Below are 17,750 nucleotides of genomic sequence, written 5' to 3'. Positions count from 1 at the left end.
CAAGGTGACATTTGAGCAGTGAAGGAAGACCCGAAGCAGGCTGAGTTGGGCAGGTGTGTGGGGGAGGAGCAGGCCAGGCTGAGGGAGCAGCCTTAGGAGTTTGAGGAAGAGCCAGGAGGCCGAGCGGCACAAGTGTGAGAGAGCAGGGCAGCAGGAAGGCTTTGGGCCCCAGGCCGCTGCGAGGAGTATGCTGTCTACCTGGAGTGAGACAGAGCCACTGGAGCATTTGGGGCACAGCATGAGGTGACGTTATAACTTCTCCTGTAAGAGGGTCCCCCTTGCTGCTGTGTTGAGAGTAGACTCGGGTCCAGGATGAAGACTTGGGGTCTCACCCTCTGGGTGAGAGGAGGTGCACGTGGCTCAGCACATGGCAGTAGCAGTGGAGGCTCCCAGAGGAGGTTGGATTCTGGGTGTCCGTTGCAGGCAGAGCTGATGGGATCTGCTGAGTGGGTTGGATGTAGAAGGGTAGAGAAACAGAGGAATCAGGGACTTCCCTGGTGGTCCAGCAGCTAGGACTCCACGCTTCCACTGCAGGGGGCCTGGGTTCCAACCCTGGTTGGGGAACTAAGATTCTGTATGCCGCACAGCGTGGCCAGAGAAGAAAAGAAATAGAGGTGGCAAAGTTTATTCCTCCAGGGCCTCATCCACTAGATGGATGGAGATTGGGGAGGTCTGGAGGAAGGGCAGGAGCTAGGTTTTGGCCGAGTTAAGTTCAGGATGTTAGACAGCCACGTGGAGCTAGCTGTCAGCGAGCAGCTGGCTGGATATGTGAGTCTGGAGAGCACAGGAGAGGGCTGGGCTGCTCATACTTATTTGAGACGCCTTGACTTATAGTTTGTATTTAAAGTCCAGAGGCAAGGGACCAGGTGCAAGGACTGAGCCCTGGGACCCTCTCTTCTCAAGGAGAAGCAGCAGCCCTGAGGTCAGAGGAACACCAGGAGAGCCGTGTCCTGGAAGCCAAGGAGAGGGAGGATTTCCAGGGGGAGGGAGAGAGTTGGCCCCTTGTCAGAGACTGTGGCCTGGGCAGGTCATCTGAGACTGAGACCCCACTGTTGGAAGTCATTGGTGAGCTTGGCAAGAGAGGTTCTCTGACCAGTGGGGGAGATGGTTCTGCTATGACCCAAGAATGGCCCCTCTGGGCAGATAAATTAGAAGAAGGCAGACATGGCCTGTGCCGGGCCAGCAGAGGATGACTGACTGGCCCCCAGCCCAGCACCTGTGCATGGGGCCCAACTGGCCAGCCACAGTCAGTGCAGCGTTCCAAGCTCTTAGCCTGCAGAGCAGGGCTGGCCGTGGGCCGTGCCCCAGGTTGCCTTACCTACAGGGTACCTGTCTGCAAGGTGCTGCCACTAGAGGGCGCCCACACCCACCAGTGGATTCCACAAACCAAGGTGCCCCAGAGAGGAGCAGGGAGGGGGCTGAGAGGGGCTCAAGGAATCTGCTCGTTTCATCCACAGGAGGGGCATTTCGGTCCTTCAGAGGAGCCACCCACCTTTCCCTGTGAGGCCCAGTGTGACCCGTGACTGTTTTGTGGGTCAGGACTTGTTCTGAGTCTGTGGGTTAATCAGAGGGTTCAGTGGGGAGGGGGACGTTTTCTCAGATTACTGGAGCTGTGTCTTCTCTGCAGGGCCCTGGGCTGTGAGCAAAGACCTGCGGACTGAGCCACACCCACCCTGTTCTCCGGGGCTCAGTCTGCGGCAGGTTAGGCATGGAGGGTCCTTGCTCACCCCCTCTCACCAGTTTCCCTTTGTTCGCTTTAATTTTGTTTTTCCCCCTTCATTTTTTCTCAATTAAAAAAAAAAAAAACTCTAGAAGTAAAACATGCCTAGCAAGTAGGACAATATAGAAGGGTATAAAGTGAGGGATAACAAGGCCCCTCCCTCAAACTCCAAATATCCCCAAAGGTGGCCATGGTTATCTCCTCCAGACACTAACAGGGGAGTTTACACCTCACTGGCCCTCGCAGGCAGATGGCAGCACGCATTCTGTCCCGTTATAGCCTCTCCAGGGCTTCCTTCCACAGCGTGGTTCATCCGGCTGTGCCGCGTTCTCCCCAGAACAGCAGTGGCTCCTGTTAAGGACTGCTGCTCCATTGCTCTCGAGGTTTGAGGTTGTTAAAAAGAATGTTCTGATGAGCCCCTTTGCTTGCTCTGTCTTTCTGCGTTTTGAAAATTACATCTGTAGAGAAAGTTCCTACCCGTGGAATTTCCAAGTCCAAGCTTAGGGACCCTGAATTCTGAGACATGCCGCCAACTTGGCCTCCTGAAATGAGTGCCCGTTTACCTGCCCACCCACCAGAGTGCCTGTGGGGGCCTGCGTGTCTCCCCAGCACTGGGCGCTCCCAGGCTTATTAGGGTGTGCCGTCTGGAAGCAGCAGAAGCTCCCTTGCTCTAATTCTGGTTCCCGCCTGATGCCACAGCTTAACTGGCTGCCCCAGGCCCCTCAGAGCATCCTTTCTGTCTCCAGAGAGCACTCCTGCCTGGGTAGCACTGACAGGTGAAGAGGCCGGGGGGCCGGACACCAGGGTTCTGGCCCTGACTGGCTGCTGCCTGCTGAGGACCTGGGCCGAGCTCTGGGTCTTGCCGGCTCAGCTCTGAAGACACTGGAAAGTTTTAATCGAGCCCATGGTTCTTCCTGGCAAAGTGCTGAAAGGTTTTTGACCACGACTGGAAATAAGGATACCACAGTGACCGGCACCTTGTGGAAAAGTTTCACACACAAAAAAACCAACCACACAGGGCTTCCCTAGTGGCGCAGTGGTTAAGAACCCGCCTGCCAATGCAGGGGACACGGGTTCGAGCCCTGGTCCGGGAAGATCCTACATGCCGCAGAGCAACTAAGCCCGTGAGCCACAACTACTGAGCCCGCGTGCCACAACTACTGAAGCCCGCGCACCTAGAGCCCGTGCTCCACAACGAGAGAAGCCACTGCAATGAGAAGCCCACACACCGCAACGAATAGCAGACCCCGCTCACCGCAACTAGAGAAAGCCCGCGCACAGCAACGAAGACCCAACGCAACCAAAATAAATAAAAAATAATAAATTAATTAAAAACAAAACAAACAACAAAAAAACCCAACCACACAGACAACAAACAGTACTCCCCCCCATGCAGTGTACGCTGCGATTTTTCACTTTATTTTTAAAAATGCTGGTCCCGAGAACTGGCATGTCTCTGTTCTCCCTCAGAGGCCCCTAGGAGTTATGGAGATGCATCCTGGGGCTGGGATTCCCTGAGGCCTCAGAGACCTGGAGAACATCCTCTGCGCACCGTGTGCTAGAGTCAGGGCTGAGGCTGGGTCACGCAGGGGAGGCTGACTTGACCTTCACAGCTCTCCGGGCCTTCTCCCCTTAGGCTGCTCTAGACCCGTGTCCCCGTGTGTGGGTCACACAGTCCCGTTCAACCCAGAGTGCGGGCCGGGCCCTTTTTGGCTGTCACCCTGTCATTGTCACGCGCTGGGGCGAGGGGCACGAGAGCAGTGTGGGACCCCAAAGGAGGGCCTGGGAAGCCCTGCCGCCCCACAGAGCTTCTGTGGAGGGTCCTTCCTCCCCACCCTCTGCCTCCTAACTTTCTTTCTTGCCTCTAAGGGTGGTCCTCCTCTAATTATAGTACCTGCCTGGCCTAATTATAGCCTGGGCTAATTTGTTAATGGCTTTGGGAACTGAGAGCCCTTGCCTTGGGCAGGATCACGGCCCCTGGGTACATGCAAGGAAGTGTTGCCAGGGAGCACTGGATGAAGGGATGAGAGTGGCCTTTGAGGCCCATGGGGGGCGGCGTGGGCCCCCTGGGGAGCCCCATGTCCAGCTGGTGCACGCAGGGCCCTGACCAATGCTGCCTCTGTCCACGAGTTGTCAGGGTGGGTCTCTCCCCTTCCCAGGGGTCCCAGGAGGCCCTGATGCGCGGCACCCGGCAGGGCCTTGCCATTTTCATTCTATTTAAACAAATGGTCCTTAATTAAATGCCTTTAAATTGAAAAATACTTTTGGTTTTCCTCTCCATGAAAGCAATGTCTGTTTGCAATAGAAGCATCAGGAAATGCACAAAAGGGAAAAAAGGCCGTTCATGACCCCACCCCAGTGACTTATGACCCCAAATGTGTTTACTTTTGGTCGAGGAGTCTCATGACTGGTCCCTCTGCTCTTGTTTGACTCATTATATTGTCCCCGCAGGGAAGTCCCACCTGGCCATTGTGCAGAAGGTGAACAACGAGGGCGAAGGTGACCCCTTCTACGAGGTGCTGGGCCTGGTCACCCTGGAGGACGTCATCGAGGAGATCATCAAGTCCGAGATCCTGGACGAGTCTGATATGTACAGTGAGTCCCCTTCCCACCCTGCCCTGCTCTGCTCTGCTCAGACTGGCACCTGCTGTCCCCAGGTGGGAAGGCCGCCGTGGGGACGGGAGGCTGGGCACCAACCAGGGCTGCTCGGAGCATCCGCAGGAGCCACCTTCCTTCCTCCCAGCATTTGTGTCTCAGCGCAGACACTGCTGCTTCTGCTTCCGGTGGAAGAAGGGCCCACGGAGCTGGGAGTTGGTGGGTGGGTACCAGTCTGTTCCCCAGTCCTTGGGGGATGCTGTTCTCAGTTCCAGATTCCTTCTCTTGCAGCTGACAACCGAAGCCGGAAACGGGTATCTGAGAAGAACAAACGAGACTTCTCAGCCTTCAAGGATGCTGACAATGGACTCACGGTGAAAATTTCACCTCAGCTACTTCTGGCTGCTCATCGCTTCCTGTCCACGGGTAAGAGCATGCGGGGGCCTTCGGGTGTCGGTGGGATACAGCCCCGGAGGGAGACGTGCTGGGCCTCTGGTTACTCCTCCCCAGGGGACAAGGGCTACAGCAGATGAAGGGCCTGGGGCACGTGCGGCTGCCTCTGGAAGGGGGCGAGGTGTTTTCCTTCCATCCCCACCGAAGATCCTTGCGGTTTGTTTTCCCCGTTAATGGGTTGCTGCTACAAACTTCCAGGAACCATCCGGGTTTGTTTTGGCTATTTTGTGCTGGGAGAACCTGAGGTGGGCACCGGGCTCCCCGTTGAGGAGGGAGAAGGAGGCCCTTCCATATGCCCCCTCCTCCTGGGTGCAGCCCACAGCCCTGCATGCTCATCCTCTCTGAGCGTCTGGATCCAGCTCCCTTCTCATCTCTCTGCCTCCCCTCCGCCTGCATCTGCTGGGCCCCTTGGGACCTGACTTCTAGGTCAATGACTTTTCTCTCTTCTCACCCCTGACTCAAAGCTCCCTTGGAGACACGGGTGATTGATTAGGAAAACGCCCGCCTGCTCTGTCCTCTCCCCTCAGTCTGACTTCCTTCCCAGCCCTCACTTGCTAAAGCTGTGATCCTTCCCTCTCCTGTGCTTTTCCTGCCGGGCTATTGATGATGTGGATACTGACAGTAGTGATAGTCACGTTTATTAGGCACTTCGCATGTGGCAAGCGTGTGTCTAAGTGTCCTACATCTGTTATCCCATTTCACCAAACAGCGACCTCATGAAGTTTTAAATCCCCATTTTACAGATGAGGAAACTGAGGCACGGGTGAAGGACTTTGCCTGAGGTCATGTTTTATTAGTGCAGGAGCCACTGTCCAGGCCCAACCGGTGACAGACTTGCATGTACCGAGGCCGGAGCCAAGGTCATGCCCTCCGGGGAGGCAGGGCCAGGCAGTGAGGAGCCGTCCAGCACAGCAGTGACCATGTTCCAGGCACTGCCCTGCCCAGCCTGGCCTCATGTGAAATCCTCCTCTCTCCTCCTCCAGAGGTTCCCCAGTTCAGCCCCTCTCTGATATCGGAGAAGATCCTGCTGCGGCTGCTCAAGTACCCAGACGTCATTCAGGAGCTCAAGTTCGATGAGCACAACAAGCACTACGTCCGCCATTACCTGTACACCCGCAACAAGCCGGCTGACTACTTTATCCTCGTCCTGCAGGTGTGCCTGCCCCGCCCCGTCCTCCTTGCCCGCGCCGCCCTCTCACCTGCTTTCCTGCCCTTGAGCCGCTGCTCCCCGTTGCCTGTCCTCCGCCTGCAAGGCCGCCGTTGAGCCCCCGGGTCTCCAGGGCTCTGGAACTAGCTCCTCCACGGGGCCCACAGCCCTGTTCACTCCTCGCGTCTCCCTCGTGCCTCAGGCTTTTTCTTCCCAGGTGTTTTTTCCTTCTCAACTCTGTTTGTAACCCTAACCCGTGTTCTTTCAGGGGAAGGTGGAGGTGGAGGCCGGGAAGGAGAACATGAAGTTTGAGACGGGCGCCTTCTCGTACTACGGGACCATGGCCCTGTCCTCGTCCCCCTCTGGTGAGTCTCTGGGCCATGTCTGGGCCGCCCTCCAGCACTCCTGGATGGGGAGAGACTCGGACTGGTCCCCCAGAACCTAGGGCCGCCTAGAAGGGTCATAACCCAGGTGGCTCGGGGGAGAGGAGGCCAGCGAGGGCCAGAGCTGCCAGGGCCTCAAGGAAGTGGCCTGGAAGAGCAGTGACTCGCCCCTTGGGACCAGGTTCAGAGGGTGGAGGGAAGAGATGAGGGGATTCTGACGAGAGCCCGGAGGGAGCTGAGAGTGTGTTCTGAGGTGGTGAGACCAGCCCACCAGGAGATGAGGAAGAGGTTGGATATGAGTCAGGGAGCCGCAGGAAGTTGATGGCATTTGCTTGCGACACGAAGCAGGAGGCCATTAGTGGCCCTTGAGCAGGGGTTCCTGTGACAGCAGAGTGGACCAACTGGGCAAGTGGGCCACAGTGGCCCTCCTTAGCCATGACGGCGGGAGGCCAGTTGAGAGGGAGGCAGGTGGAGGGAGGCTGCAGGGCCTCACTTGTGAAGACTGGGCCAGGGGAGTCAGGGTGGGGGAAGAGGGCCCATAGCTCCCATGTTTGGAGGCCAGGCCAGGGCCTGTTTTTCGGCCGCGCAGTTTGCAGATGGCTTCGGCTTTTCAGGGGGCTGAGCCACTGCCTTTTGGTTAAGGGGCCGTTCTCTGATGGAGTAAAGGGACCTGGGGGCAAAGAAAGGACTGGAAAGCCTCTGAGAAGGGCCACTGGCCACCCCGGCGCCCTCTGCTTCTCCGGTCCTGGGTGGCTCAGGCTCCCCTTGCTGGAGGGGGTGCCCTGCAGACAAGGCCCAAGTCTCGCCTGGCTCAGCTCCTCACCAGTTGTGTGACCCCTCCGGCCCCAGGTTGCTGCGGGCTGGAGAGTGAAAGTCTGCTTTGGTGCTGGGGATAGGCACATGGTGAGGGGGCTGCTGCAGCTCCTGGGGAGCCTCCATGCTGTGCCTGTTACTGTCCTTTGACAAAGAGGACCCCTGTGTGGGGGGCTGGGCACCCATGCATACTGACACAGCTCAGCTCCTTCACCAGTGTGAGCAGGCTCCTGGGGGAGGGGAGTGGGAAACAAGGCTGCACAGCTGGGTTTTGGAACAGGTGGCCCCTGCCCAGGTGCCTCAGGCCTGGGGAGGACTTCTCTGCCCCTCCTGAGAGCACCTCTTGTGGTCCAGCTTGGGGAAATCTTGTGCAGCAGGGCACACAGTCACGGGATGTCCCTCCAAGCACCCTTTCTCTGCAGCCATGCCTCAGAGCCTGGTTAGGGTCCTGGGCTCTGTCTTTTGATGTGGAGGCCCCAGGTTCCCACTTGCAGTGGCTGGAAGGGAGGGGAGATGACTTCCGGGGGCTCTGGGCACACTCCACCAGCTTCTGCCCTTCTCTGATCAGGGCTCTGGTCAGCTCTGAGCACCCTCCCCGTCAGGGCCGGGTCCCCTTTACTGTTGTGCCCCCTCTCTGCTCGAGGGAACCTGGCCCCCAGCAAGTCTGCTTCTCCATCCTGTTCCTATGGCTCCACGTCCACCCCACCCATCACCCATCACCCTTCCACCCTGGTCAGGTGTCCGCCTAGCAAGCAGAACTCCCTGCTCTCCCGGCTCTCAGGTAACATGGCATGGCTGGAGAATTTGCACTGCCACCTGCCGCCTGAGCCCTCACACTGCAGCTGCATTAACCGCTCCCAGCAGGCACTGGGGGCCCCGCCCCCGCCCAGCACCTGTGCCATCCCACCTGTTCACACTTGTGGGCCAGCCTGACCAGTGCTAGCTGTGCTTGGCCTGGGGCCCAATTACTATGTGCCTTTGCCCAGGTCCTGGAAGGGTTTCCCCAGAGGTCCTTCAGTCTTTGAGAAGAGACACACATGCCCGCAGGTGACAGGCTGGGAGTGGAGGGTGGCTCCCGGCCAGGCCAAGTGAGCCCAGCTGCTCAGGGCCACTCACAGGCCTCAGCAGGATGACTTGTCACCCCATCAGCTTTCTCTAAAAAACTTTCCAGCTTTCCTCACAGGCTTTGGTTTTCATTCTTTGGCTGCTGGTTCCACCTGCCAGGGGGAGGCAGCAGCTGGGTGGTTAGAAGTGTGGCCGCAGTCATACTGCCCTGGTTGAATGGGGTCTCCGTAGACACCAGCTAAATGATTCCGGGAGCTGACTTACCTTTTCTAAGTCTTCGTTTCCCCCTGTGAAATGGGAGCAATACATGTGCCCACTTCTTAGCATTGTTGGCAGCAGTGAGAGAATTGATATAAAATGTTTAGTTAGAGCTCCAGTTACTGTTTGTTTTTTCTCTATTACAACCAAAATGTGACATTCCAATCAGAAAGTGTTTAGAGAAATTCCAAAAGCCACAGAAACATGCTGTTTCTGGCCTTTGATATGTCACACTCCCGAGCCTTGTCCCAGGGTCGGTGGGAACTGTGTTGGCCCCAGAATCACTCAGTTCGAGGGACTCCTATCCCATGTATACTGCGGCGGCAGAGGTCCTGATGTCAGGATTCTGGCCTGGGCTGCTGAGCCCGGAGGAGAAGAGCATCACGAGTGTCTTTGAGCCCCGGTCTCAGCGCATAACTTAGAGAAGGTCCCTGGGTCCCAGCAGTGCTAAAAACCTATCACTTCAGCCAACTGTTTCCCCTATTCTGTTTGTACAGCTGGGGTTTTTTCCATCATAAATGTACAAAAACACACTTTTTAAAATTGATCCTCTTTAAAAAAAAGAAAAAGTGAAAAGGTGATTTAGAAGTCACTTGTCCCGTTCAAACACAGCCAACTTTTGGCAGTGATGGGAAGTACGAAGCAATTAGTGGCCTTTGAGCAGGGGGCTGTCTGATGAGAACAGAATGGGCCATGTCAGCCCTCACTGGCCAACCCCTCAGCCTCACTCTCATCTTCCTCTCTTGCTTCTGTCTCATAGATGGCCGGGAGTCGATGCCTACATGGTTTGAATCCTGAGGTCTTTACCTAATGTGGGAACCGAGACACTTTTCCATAAGCTTTCTAGTTAGAGCCACACAGGGTTTCACCAAGCAGGTGTGCCTTCATTTGGTTTTTTCCCCCTTATGCATATTCATGGGGGTCTATATTCTAAGTATAACAGCATGATGTAAACCTCTTTACGGAAAAACTTCTTACGTACTTAAGATTATGTCCTGAGAATATTCTTCCAGAAATGGACTTACCGAGTCAAACCCCCTGTTTTTTTGTTTTGTGTTGTTTCATTTTAATCATAAAAGTAACACAGCTTATTTAGAAAATTGGGAAGGTGGAAAAAAAATCTTAAGAAAATTAAGAAGCATCATAATTTCATTATTCAGAAACAAACACTTCATATTTTGTTAGATTTCTAGACCTCTGTTTTTAATAGGCCATGTGACTAATTTATGTTGGTTTAAATTCAGTTCCTGTTCCTGGAGTGTTAATAAGCATTAATTAAAAGCATTCTATCATCCAAATAATTAATGTTAAATATTAAGCAATATCCCTAGTGTTTCTGGTCTTTGCTAGAACTTAATCAGAGGTGTTGCTTAAGTTAGAATGAGTGATACATGCACATGGTCCTCTAGTGGTTGTATACCACGTAATCATAGAATATCCAGACTGTATTTTCCTAGTTTTACGAATGAAACTCAAACGTAGCGTATTACTCAATTCAGTCGCACTTGGTTCAGCCACCCAGATTCAATGGTTGCTCTTTTCACTGGTCTGTTTGTTAGAATAGCAAGCTCAGTAGTTAGTAACTAGTTAACTAAGCAAATCAGCTTAGTCCACTTCCTGTTTGTTTAAAACAAGCCAGTATGCCTCCACAATTAACTTCTTGGTGCATTTCATTGTTTTCTGAGTGTTCCCAAAAATACGAGCTAATGATGTACAATAATGTGTGTGCCCTTCCTTTTCCAAAATAAGGAGCTGGTTCCTTCCTCGCTGGAGGTTGAGCCATTCCCCTTTCCTGGTTTCAGTCGACCGAATGGAGGCCTGTGCTTCCCCTAGTGGCGGGAAGAGGCACTGCCACCGCTACCCCAGGCTCTGCCTCATGGGAGGGGGACTGGGACCCAGCCCCCAGACACCCCAGAGTGGGAAGCCTGGAGCTCTGGGGCCTCTAGGTTCCTCTGAGAGGAATCTGCTGTACTCCACCCCCCTGCCAGACTGGCTGGGCTCAGCAGACACAGGGCAGGACTGTTCCACACACAACAGGTTACGTGCAGAACACACTTTTGAGCTCTTACGAGCATTTTGAGATGTGAGCAGGGTGTCATGTTGGGGGGTGTATGACGTGTGGTGAGAGAGTGCAAACTGTAGGTTCTTCCTTTTCATATAATTTAAATGTATGCAGTTTGGGCTTCCCTGGTGGCGCAGTGGTTGAGAGTCCGCCTGCCGATGCAGGGGACACGGGTTCGTGCCCCGGTCCGGGAAGATCCCACATGCCGCGGAGTGGCTGGGCCCGTGAGCCATGGCCGCTGAGCCTGCGCGTCCGGAGCCTGTGCTCCGCAGCGGGAGAGGCCACAACAGTGAGAGGCCCGCATACCGCAAAAAAAAAAGAAAGTATGCAGTTTATGTCCCTTGACAGAAGCTGTCATCGAGACAGGGACAGTGGCTCCTCTGCCATGCTCGGGTCATCATCGTGTCGCCCTTGCCTGATCAGCTGTTGGGGAAATGAGGGGTTTTGTAGCCATAAACTTTCTGTGTCTCTGGTTTTTGTTCTCTGTTTTGTTCATCTGTTTGGGTAGACTTTTTAATACTTACTGCACCACAGTCCTAAATAAACTAGCTCATTGGCGTAGATGAGGTCCGACCTTCTGCAGGCAGAGCTTCCGTTCGTTTGTGCCCGAGATCTACCTCCCGCTGCCGGCGGGGGCACCACTGCCCGGGTGTCCGTGGACAAGGTTGGACGGGAGGCTGTGAGGGGCACCAGGCTGGCCCCCGGCCTGACAGCCTCTCTCCCTCCACAGACCGCTCCCCATCCCACCCCGCACCCCTCAGCCGCTCGGCCTCCCTCAGCTACCCGGACCGCTCAGAAACGGCGTCGAGCACAGCCCCCTTGGCAGGCAGCAGCAACCAGTTCGGCAGCTCCATCCTGGGCCAGTACACCTCCGACTTCAGCGTCCGGGCGCTCATGGACCTCCAGTACATTAAGGTGAGCACTCCCCATGGCCCTCTTCCCAGGCAGCACCATCCTCCTCATCCTGGGCGTCTGGATCACTCTGCCTCTGACCGGCAGCTTCTTTCTTTGATCCACCATACCCAGCACGGAGGGCCCGGGATGCGTGTCCCTCCTGCTCTAGCTCCTCACTCTTTGGTCACCGCCCCGCCCCGCCCCCTGGGTCACGCCCTCTCTCCTGGACTTGCAGCCTCCCTCCTGGCTGCCTCCTGGCTGTTTCTCCGGGTCTCCTGTAGGGTTGGCCCCCCCAGCCCTGCTGTCGGTGAACCAGGCCGTCCCGCTTCCCCCTGCAGATCACCCGGCAACAGTACCAGAATGGGCTGCTGGCCTCACGCATGGAGAACTGCCCCCAGTTCCCCCCGGATGGGTGCACCATCTGTGCCGAGAACTTGACCGACAAGTCCGAGCTGCCCCTGGTGGACGAGACCACGACTCTCCTGAATGAGCGCAACTCCTTGCTGCACAGAGCCTCCCTCGAGGGCGCCGTCTGACGGGAGGGCCCGGGGTCCCCCGCCAGCCCCGCGGGGGCCTCCCCAGTGGGCCCACACGAAGACAGGGAGCCTGTTAGGCCAGAAGGGGTACAGATAGCCTGTCTGACTGAGCAGCCAGATGGCCGCCGACCCGAGGGGGATCTGGCCTCCGACAGGGACCTCTGAACAGCTCCGAGCTGGCGGCTGCCCACCCTGGACTGTGGGGCAATGGGCCGGCGACCAGGAGCGCTTCTAAACTAGGCTCATCTCACCACTTTTTAATACCATATGGGGAAGGGAAGACAGGGTTAAGGAACTTTATTTAAAGACAATTTTTTTTTTTCCCACAAAAACTTTAAAAGGGGTAGGGTTTCTCACCCCGGGAAGCAATAGCCATAATCTGCTCCCAGCCGTGGCCTTTTTGGCTGTGTCCCTGACTCAGGAAGCCTACTCTTTCTGCTTCCCCGTCGCCTCCTCCAGAGATGGCATCCCACGGGCCTGCTGGAGGAAGGTTTTCTCTTGGGAGGGAAGAAAGTTCTTCCCAGGAAGCAAAGAACCAAATAGTGCTGAGAACAAGTGCCCGGACACGCGCTGAGGCTCGCCTGGTGTCACCGAGGCCGAGGGATTCTGGGAACTGTGATCAGGGACGTGACACTCGCAACTGCGGAGAGGAGCACACCTCCTCCTGGTAATCGCTGGACCCAGGAATCTCCTAGAACTCTGCTGATGGGCTCTCCTGGTGAGTTGGGCTCCGCTGAGGACTCTCGCCCCGTCCCTCATATCTGCCCCTCTGGACAACTCTCCCCTTGTAATGGGGCTGAGTCCAAGTGTTAGGCAGGGTCTCACACCTTTAAGATTGCTAACCCTTGCTCCCCAGGCCCTGACCTCACTTTCACCAAAGGTTTTCCCCAGGCTGGGGGAGCGACTGCATTAGAGGGGACTTGTCTGCGATACTCCTTTCGGGGCCAGGAGGGAACCTGGTCATGGGCATCTACGTCGTTAGCAATTCGTTCCATCCCCCTTCCCACCCCACAGTGAAAGTCAGGTCTCAGTCACTGACCCACCAAGCCCTTCTTTCCGGACTCCCGGTTACTAATCCAAAACCCCAGTGCCTCTTGGGGATTGAGGACAAGAGGACGTTGTAGGAAGCCAACCTAAGCAGGTCCTTCATGCCCTTTCCTCTGTGGCTGAGGCTCACCTGGCTTTGTTCACGCACTTACAGATCCAACTCAAAAGCACACAGCTGGCAGCCCCGTCTTCCCCACGTGTGTGTTATCCTAGTGTGAGATGTCGTGCTGGCCTTTGCTGAAGCTCGTGGTCCTGGGCGCTCAGAGCCCCAGCCCCACGTGCAGTCCTGCCCCAGCACCTTTTCCCTGTGCTGCAGGCTTCCCGCCATTGGGGAGGCTGTAGGACCAAGGTCCACAGTGGCCCTTTGGTTGGGTGGAACAGTTGCTGGGGGGGCGGGTGGGCCCAAGATCAGGCAAGGGAGACTCCACAGGCCTTCCTGAGTGTTATCTATTCACTCCTTTCCTCAGCCTGTGAGTCCTGTTATCCCAAGTGCTCTGTTGGGGACCAGGAAATGTCTTGCACCAAGTATACTGGCCCCTGGTGATTTTAAAGTCCTTCCAGACACAGAATTGATTCCTACAAGTCTGCAGAGAAGGTGGTGACAGCCATGGGTTCTCAAGCCATAAGGAAAAAAGACACCAGACCTTTGTCCCCCGTTGGGGCCTGAAAACCCCTTAGTTTTCTCCAGGAACAGCTTGCTTTCCGAGTTCACACAGGGGCTCGCAGAGCTGTGTCCCTGGGACCTGAGTGCCAGGTGGAGCAGACTCGGCCTGAACCGAGTGTGTGTGAAGCCAAAGGAGCAGGTGCACACACTTCCACGGCTACCTCTTTGCACGCACAGTTACTTTCAAGAGATGGTCCCGCCTCCCCTCCTCTTCCCGTCCCCATTTATAATCACTTTGTGCAGAGGGTCATGATTATTTCCACATATTACTGGTCCGATGACTTCCTCCTCCCAGTGCAATTTTTCACCTCCTATTCCAATCTCTGGTTCCTGGGCTGAGCAGTACCCTGACCTGGCCCAGCCCTGCGTGTCTTCCCGTGGAAGGGAGACCTTCGCAAACGGCCCCTGGATGGGTAGGCGAGTTACAGCCACCGTAGCAAATAACTCATATTTATTTTGCATAAGATTTTAATTTGTATATTTTTGTGATTTATTTTGGCATTGTTATGAGTTCGACTCTCGGGGAGTTTTGTTGTTATGACTCTTGTGTCTTTTGTCACAAAACAATGATAATATTTGCTAAACGATATATGGAATTTATTTTTGATTGGTAATAAAAAAAGAAATATGTATAAATCTTGGTGAGTTTACAGTTGGCCTGTTTGAGTTCTGTCGATACTCGGTACCGGTCATAGAGCTAGAAGTGGCTGTGCCTGGCTGTCACCTATGACAGGGCAAGGGGCCAGCATTCTGGGACTGTTTAGCAGTAAAAAGGAAGCAGAAATGTAATTTACAAAAATATATATAATCAAGGCTGTTGTCACAGGAGCTAGAGAGTGCCAGCTGCTGCTAGACAGGGCAAGTGTGCTCAACTGCCACCCTTAGGAATCCAGTAAAATGGACACCAGAGGGTTGGGGGCAGCTGGGATGGGCAGATTGCCCCTCCTCTCTCCCCTGGGGGCTGAAGGAGAAAGGAGCTTGATCCAAAAGTATGATCACATTGTCTTATAGCAGCAGGTGCCTCTCAGTCCATACTCAGGGGCTGGTTGTGGTTTCACAGTTGGAGCGCTCACCGCTGGAGAGCCCGCCTGAGAAGGACCTCACTGTATCCGCTCCCGAGGCTTCAGCCAGGCAGACTCCTGCCCACAGGTGCCTCGGCCTGTGTGTGCAGTCGAGTGCACCCAGGCCAGGGGCTCAAGCAAGCCTGGCTTGACAGGGCCAACTCCGGCGGGGGGGGGGGGGATGTTTAAAAAAAGGGAGGCGCTGGGTAGGCAGAAAGGAAAGAGGACATTTCAGATAAAAGGAATAACAAATGCAAAGTCTTGTGCATAGGTGGGCAACAATAAATTTCATTCATCCATCTGTTCCGCACATGTTTAAGCCCTTGCTACATGCCAGGTGCCACCAACCCCTCAGGCTGTCTTCTCCGCCTGTAACTTCCTCCCAGGTCTTTGTGAGGCCCAGCCCCTTGCTTCATCTAAGCCTCTGTTCAAATGCTGCTTCCTTGAAGAAGGCTTCCCCCATCACCCCATCCAAAAGAGCTTGGCCCCAGTCCCTCTGTCCGTCTCCTTGTATTGCCATGTTATTCTCCATAGCACTTATTGTCAGATATTAAAATACGGATTTGTATATTTTCTGTTGTCCTCACACTAGAACTTAACCTCCAGCAGGTCAGGGTCTTTCTCATTTCCACTGCAGTCCCAGCACTAGGACAGTACCGGTACATTGCAGGCACTGGATGCAGGAAATACTTGTTGAATGAATGAATGGGTCTTACAAGAAGGTGAGTACTGGATGCTATTGGAGGGGAGCACAATGCTCCCATAACCTTGACCCAATCTAGTCAAGATGGTTGAGGAAAACCAGCTGGAGGAAGTGACGTTTGCAGACTTGAGAAGAAGGAATTAGCCAGGGGTCACACACAATAGTTATGGGTTTGAAACTCAAGAATACTAGATAAAACATGGAAATGTCTTGAACCAAATGATCAGAAAGGAAAAATCGCCCGTGGGGGAACTGAATGCCTGGTGACAAGTGTCTCCACTGATGCTGTGATGATGGGCCAAAGAGTAACTCAGAGCCAAGGAAGAAAGAAGCTGGCAAAGTAGTGTTGGGGCCTCTATTGTTCACAGAAAGTCACTTGTGAGCAGTTTTGTTTGCTCTGTACCAGGTCCTTTGTCTTTGGGTCTCACAGTTTAACTCACTATTTGTGTTTTCCAAGCGTGATCCAACTGTTTTTCTACTCAAAGGTTTCCCCCCTCCCAAATAAGTTACAGGTTGTTTTCCAAGGGAGCACAAGACCAGAGGAAAAGTAACTTGTCAAAAGTCAGAGCCCTGTCTAGATATACCGAGTGTTCTCCCCATCTTACCTCTGGAACTGGTCTTTGCTAGTGAACTTTTCAGGCACATGACTCATTTCAAGCCTGTTGTCCATTCTGTCTCAGTGTCAGCATTTTATCTGGACTTGGAGACAGAAGTGTGAACCAAAGGGGTTGAGTCTACTACTATTATTTTTTTTTCAAAAGAGGCATGCCAGCCCAGTGGAAAGGCTCAGTAGTCATTATTGCTTCTGCTGGCGGCTTATTCTGGAACTTTTCACACAATATTTCTGCCAGTCACTCGCCACGGGCTTATTCATTCTTGCACATTACCTTCCACACAGACGTATTTTACTTAATTGCAGCCACAGTGCCTAAACTGTTGTTTAAAGTGTTTTCATGACACAGCACATGAATTTCTATAGAATCCTTGTAAAGACCATTTTAAATGACATGTACATGGACGGCCTTACGAAAGTCTATGTATGTTAGGAGATTTGAAAATACATAAAAATGTAAAGAAAATAACAAAAAAACCCATTTCATCTGGACTCCTATAGAGAAGTCTTGTTAGCAGGTTGTCTATTTCCTTCCAACCAGGTAAAGTTCACATATAATAGGTTGAAGAACATTCCACACTGCCAAGGACCACACAGTCTTTGGGAGGATTCTCTTGAATAGTTCTTGTTGGTCTTTAGGAATTATTTTCCCAAGGATGATCTGCTAGAAGTGGAGTGACCAGATACTGTACAGTAATTCCTGACAGAGCTGCCATCTCCTAATGTGGCTGGGATGGCGAACAGGATATTAGGCCGGTCGCGTTGAAACCCAACATCCGTGCCTGAGTCGTGCTTCACTTTTCTCCGGTAAAATATATTCATAACATGTAGTAGCTGTGAGGATCCAATGAGGTAGTGATTTCGTGCGTGTACGTATTCACCATCGTTCTCCCTGGCGGGAATGCAAGTTCCTTTAAGGCAGGGGCTGTGTGTCACGTCCCAGACCTATAGCAGAATCGGGTGCGATCAAGAAACACTTTCAATAAACCTTGGCTTCCGATGCCCAGTCACCGGTTCTTTCAGCCCTCCTCGCCCTTTAGGTCGGTGGTTCAGGGGGTCCCTTTCTGAGAAAACGGCCCATCTCCGTTGGCTGAATTCTCTGCCTGCAATTTCAGGAGCGCCGCTCCGCTCTGCGGCCCGAGTCCCGAGCGAGGGACTTCCCAAAGCACGGGCCCAGCCTCCCGGTGAGCGGCGACTGCCGGTGAGAACCAGACGCCCGCGGAGGGGGGCCAGTTCGCCGCTCCGCGCCCTCCGGACGCCAGCCCCAGCCCCGGGAGTCGCGGCCGAGCCCCGCGGGGCCGAGAGCCCCACGCCCCCGACCCGCCCCGGGATCGCGCCGCAGCTTGTTTACTCCCCGGCGCAGCCTAGTCCGACCCTGGGGCCCGCCCCCGCCCGCCGCCTATTGGCGGAAGAGGCGCCAGGGCTGGCGACGATTGGCTCGGGGGAGGCGGAGGGGTAGGCTGCGCGGGAGGCCGAGAGGGGGCAGCAGGCGATGGCGGCGGCGGCGGCGGCGGCGGGTCGGCTAGGCTGGTTGCTCGCCGCGCTCTGCCTGGGCAACGCCGCCGGGGAGGCGGCGTCGGGCCCGCGAGTGCTGGGTGTCTGTCTGGAGGAGGACGGAGCGGCGGGCGCGGGGTGGGCGCGCGGAGGGGAGATGCGGACCGCTCCGGAGGCCACCTTCCGCCTGCGCCTCTTCGGCTCGGGCTTCGCCAACAGCTCCTGTTCCTGGGTGGCCCCTG

The 17,750-nt window shown here is 54.9% G+C and overlaps 2 protein-coding genes across 2 annotated transcripts in view; both read left to right on the top strand.

Annotated features, from left to right (window-relative positions):
• Positions 1–12,366, top strand: part of CNNM4 (cyclin and CBS domain divalent metal cation transport mediator 4) — a 34,916-nt gene extending 22,550 nt beyond the window's left edge. Inside the window, exons 2-7 of the mRNA XM_007470180.1 lie at positions 4,172–4,315; positions 4,607–4,741; positions 5,752–5,921; positions 6,184–6,280; positions 11,227–11,411; positions 11,729–12,366. Coding sequence (XP_007470242.1) covers positions 4,172–4,315; positions 4,607–4,741; positions 5,752–5,921; positions 6,184–6,280; positions 11,227–11,411; positions 11,729–11,926 — 929 coding nt within the window. The 3' untranslated portion in view covers positions 11,927–12,366. The remainder of the gene's footprint in view (positions 1–4,171; positions 4,316–4,606; positions 4,742–5,751; positions 5,922–6,183; positions 6,281–11,226; positions 11,412–11,728) is intronic.
• Positions 12,367–17,506: 5,140 nt separating this feature from the next.
• Positions 17,507–17,750, top strand: part of CNNM3 (cyclin and CBS domain divalent metal cation transport mediator 3) — a 21,707-nt gene continuing 21,463 nt past the window's right edge. Inside the window, exon 1 of the mRNA XM_007470227.1 lies at positions 17,507–17,740. Coding sequence (XP_007470289.1) covers positions 17,507–17,740 — 234 coding nt within the window. The remainder of the gene's footprint in view (positions 17,741–17,750) is intronic.

The sequence above is a fragment of the Lipotes vexillifer genome, unplaced genomic scaffold, assembly GCF_000442215.2.
Source record: "Lipotes vexillifer unplaced genomic scaffold, Lipotes_vexillifer_v1.1 scaffold1139, whole genome shotgun sequence".
NCBI classification, from domain to species: domain Eukaryota; kingdom Metazoa; phylum Chordata; class Mammalia; order Artiodactyla; family Lipotidae; genus Lipotes; species Lipotes vexillifer.
This window is presented reverse-complemented; position numbering and strand designations above follow the sequence as displayed.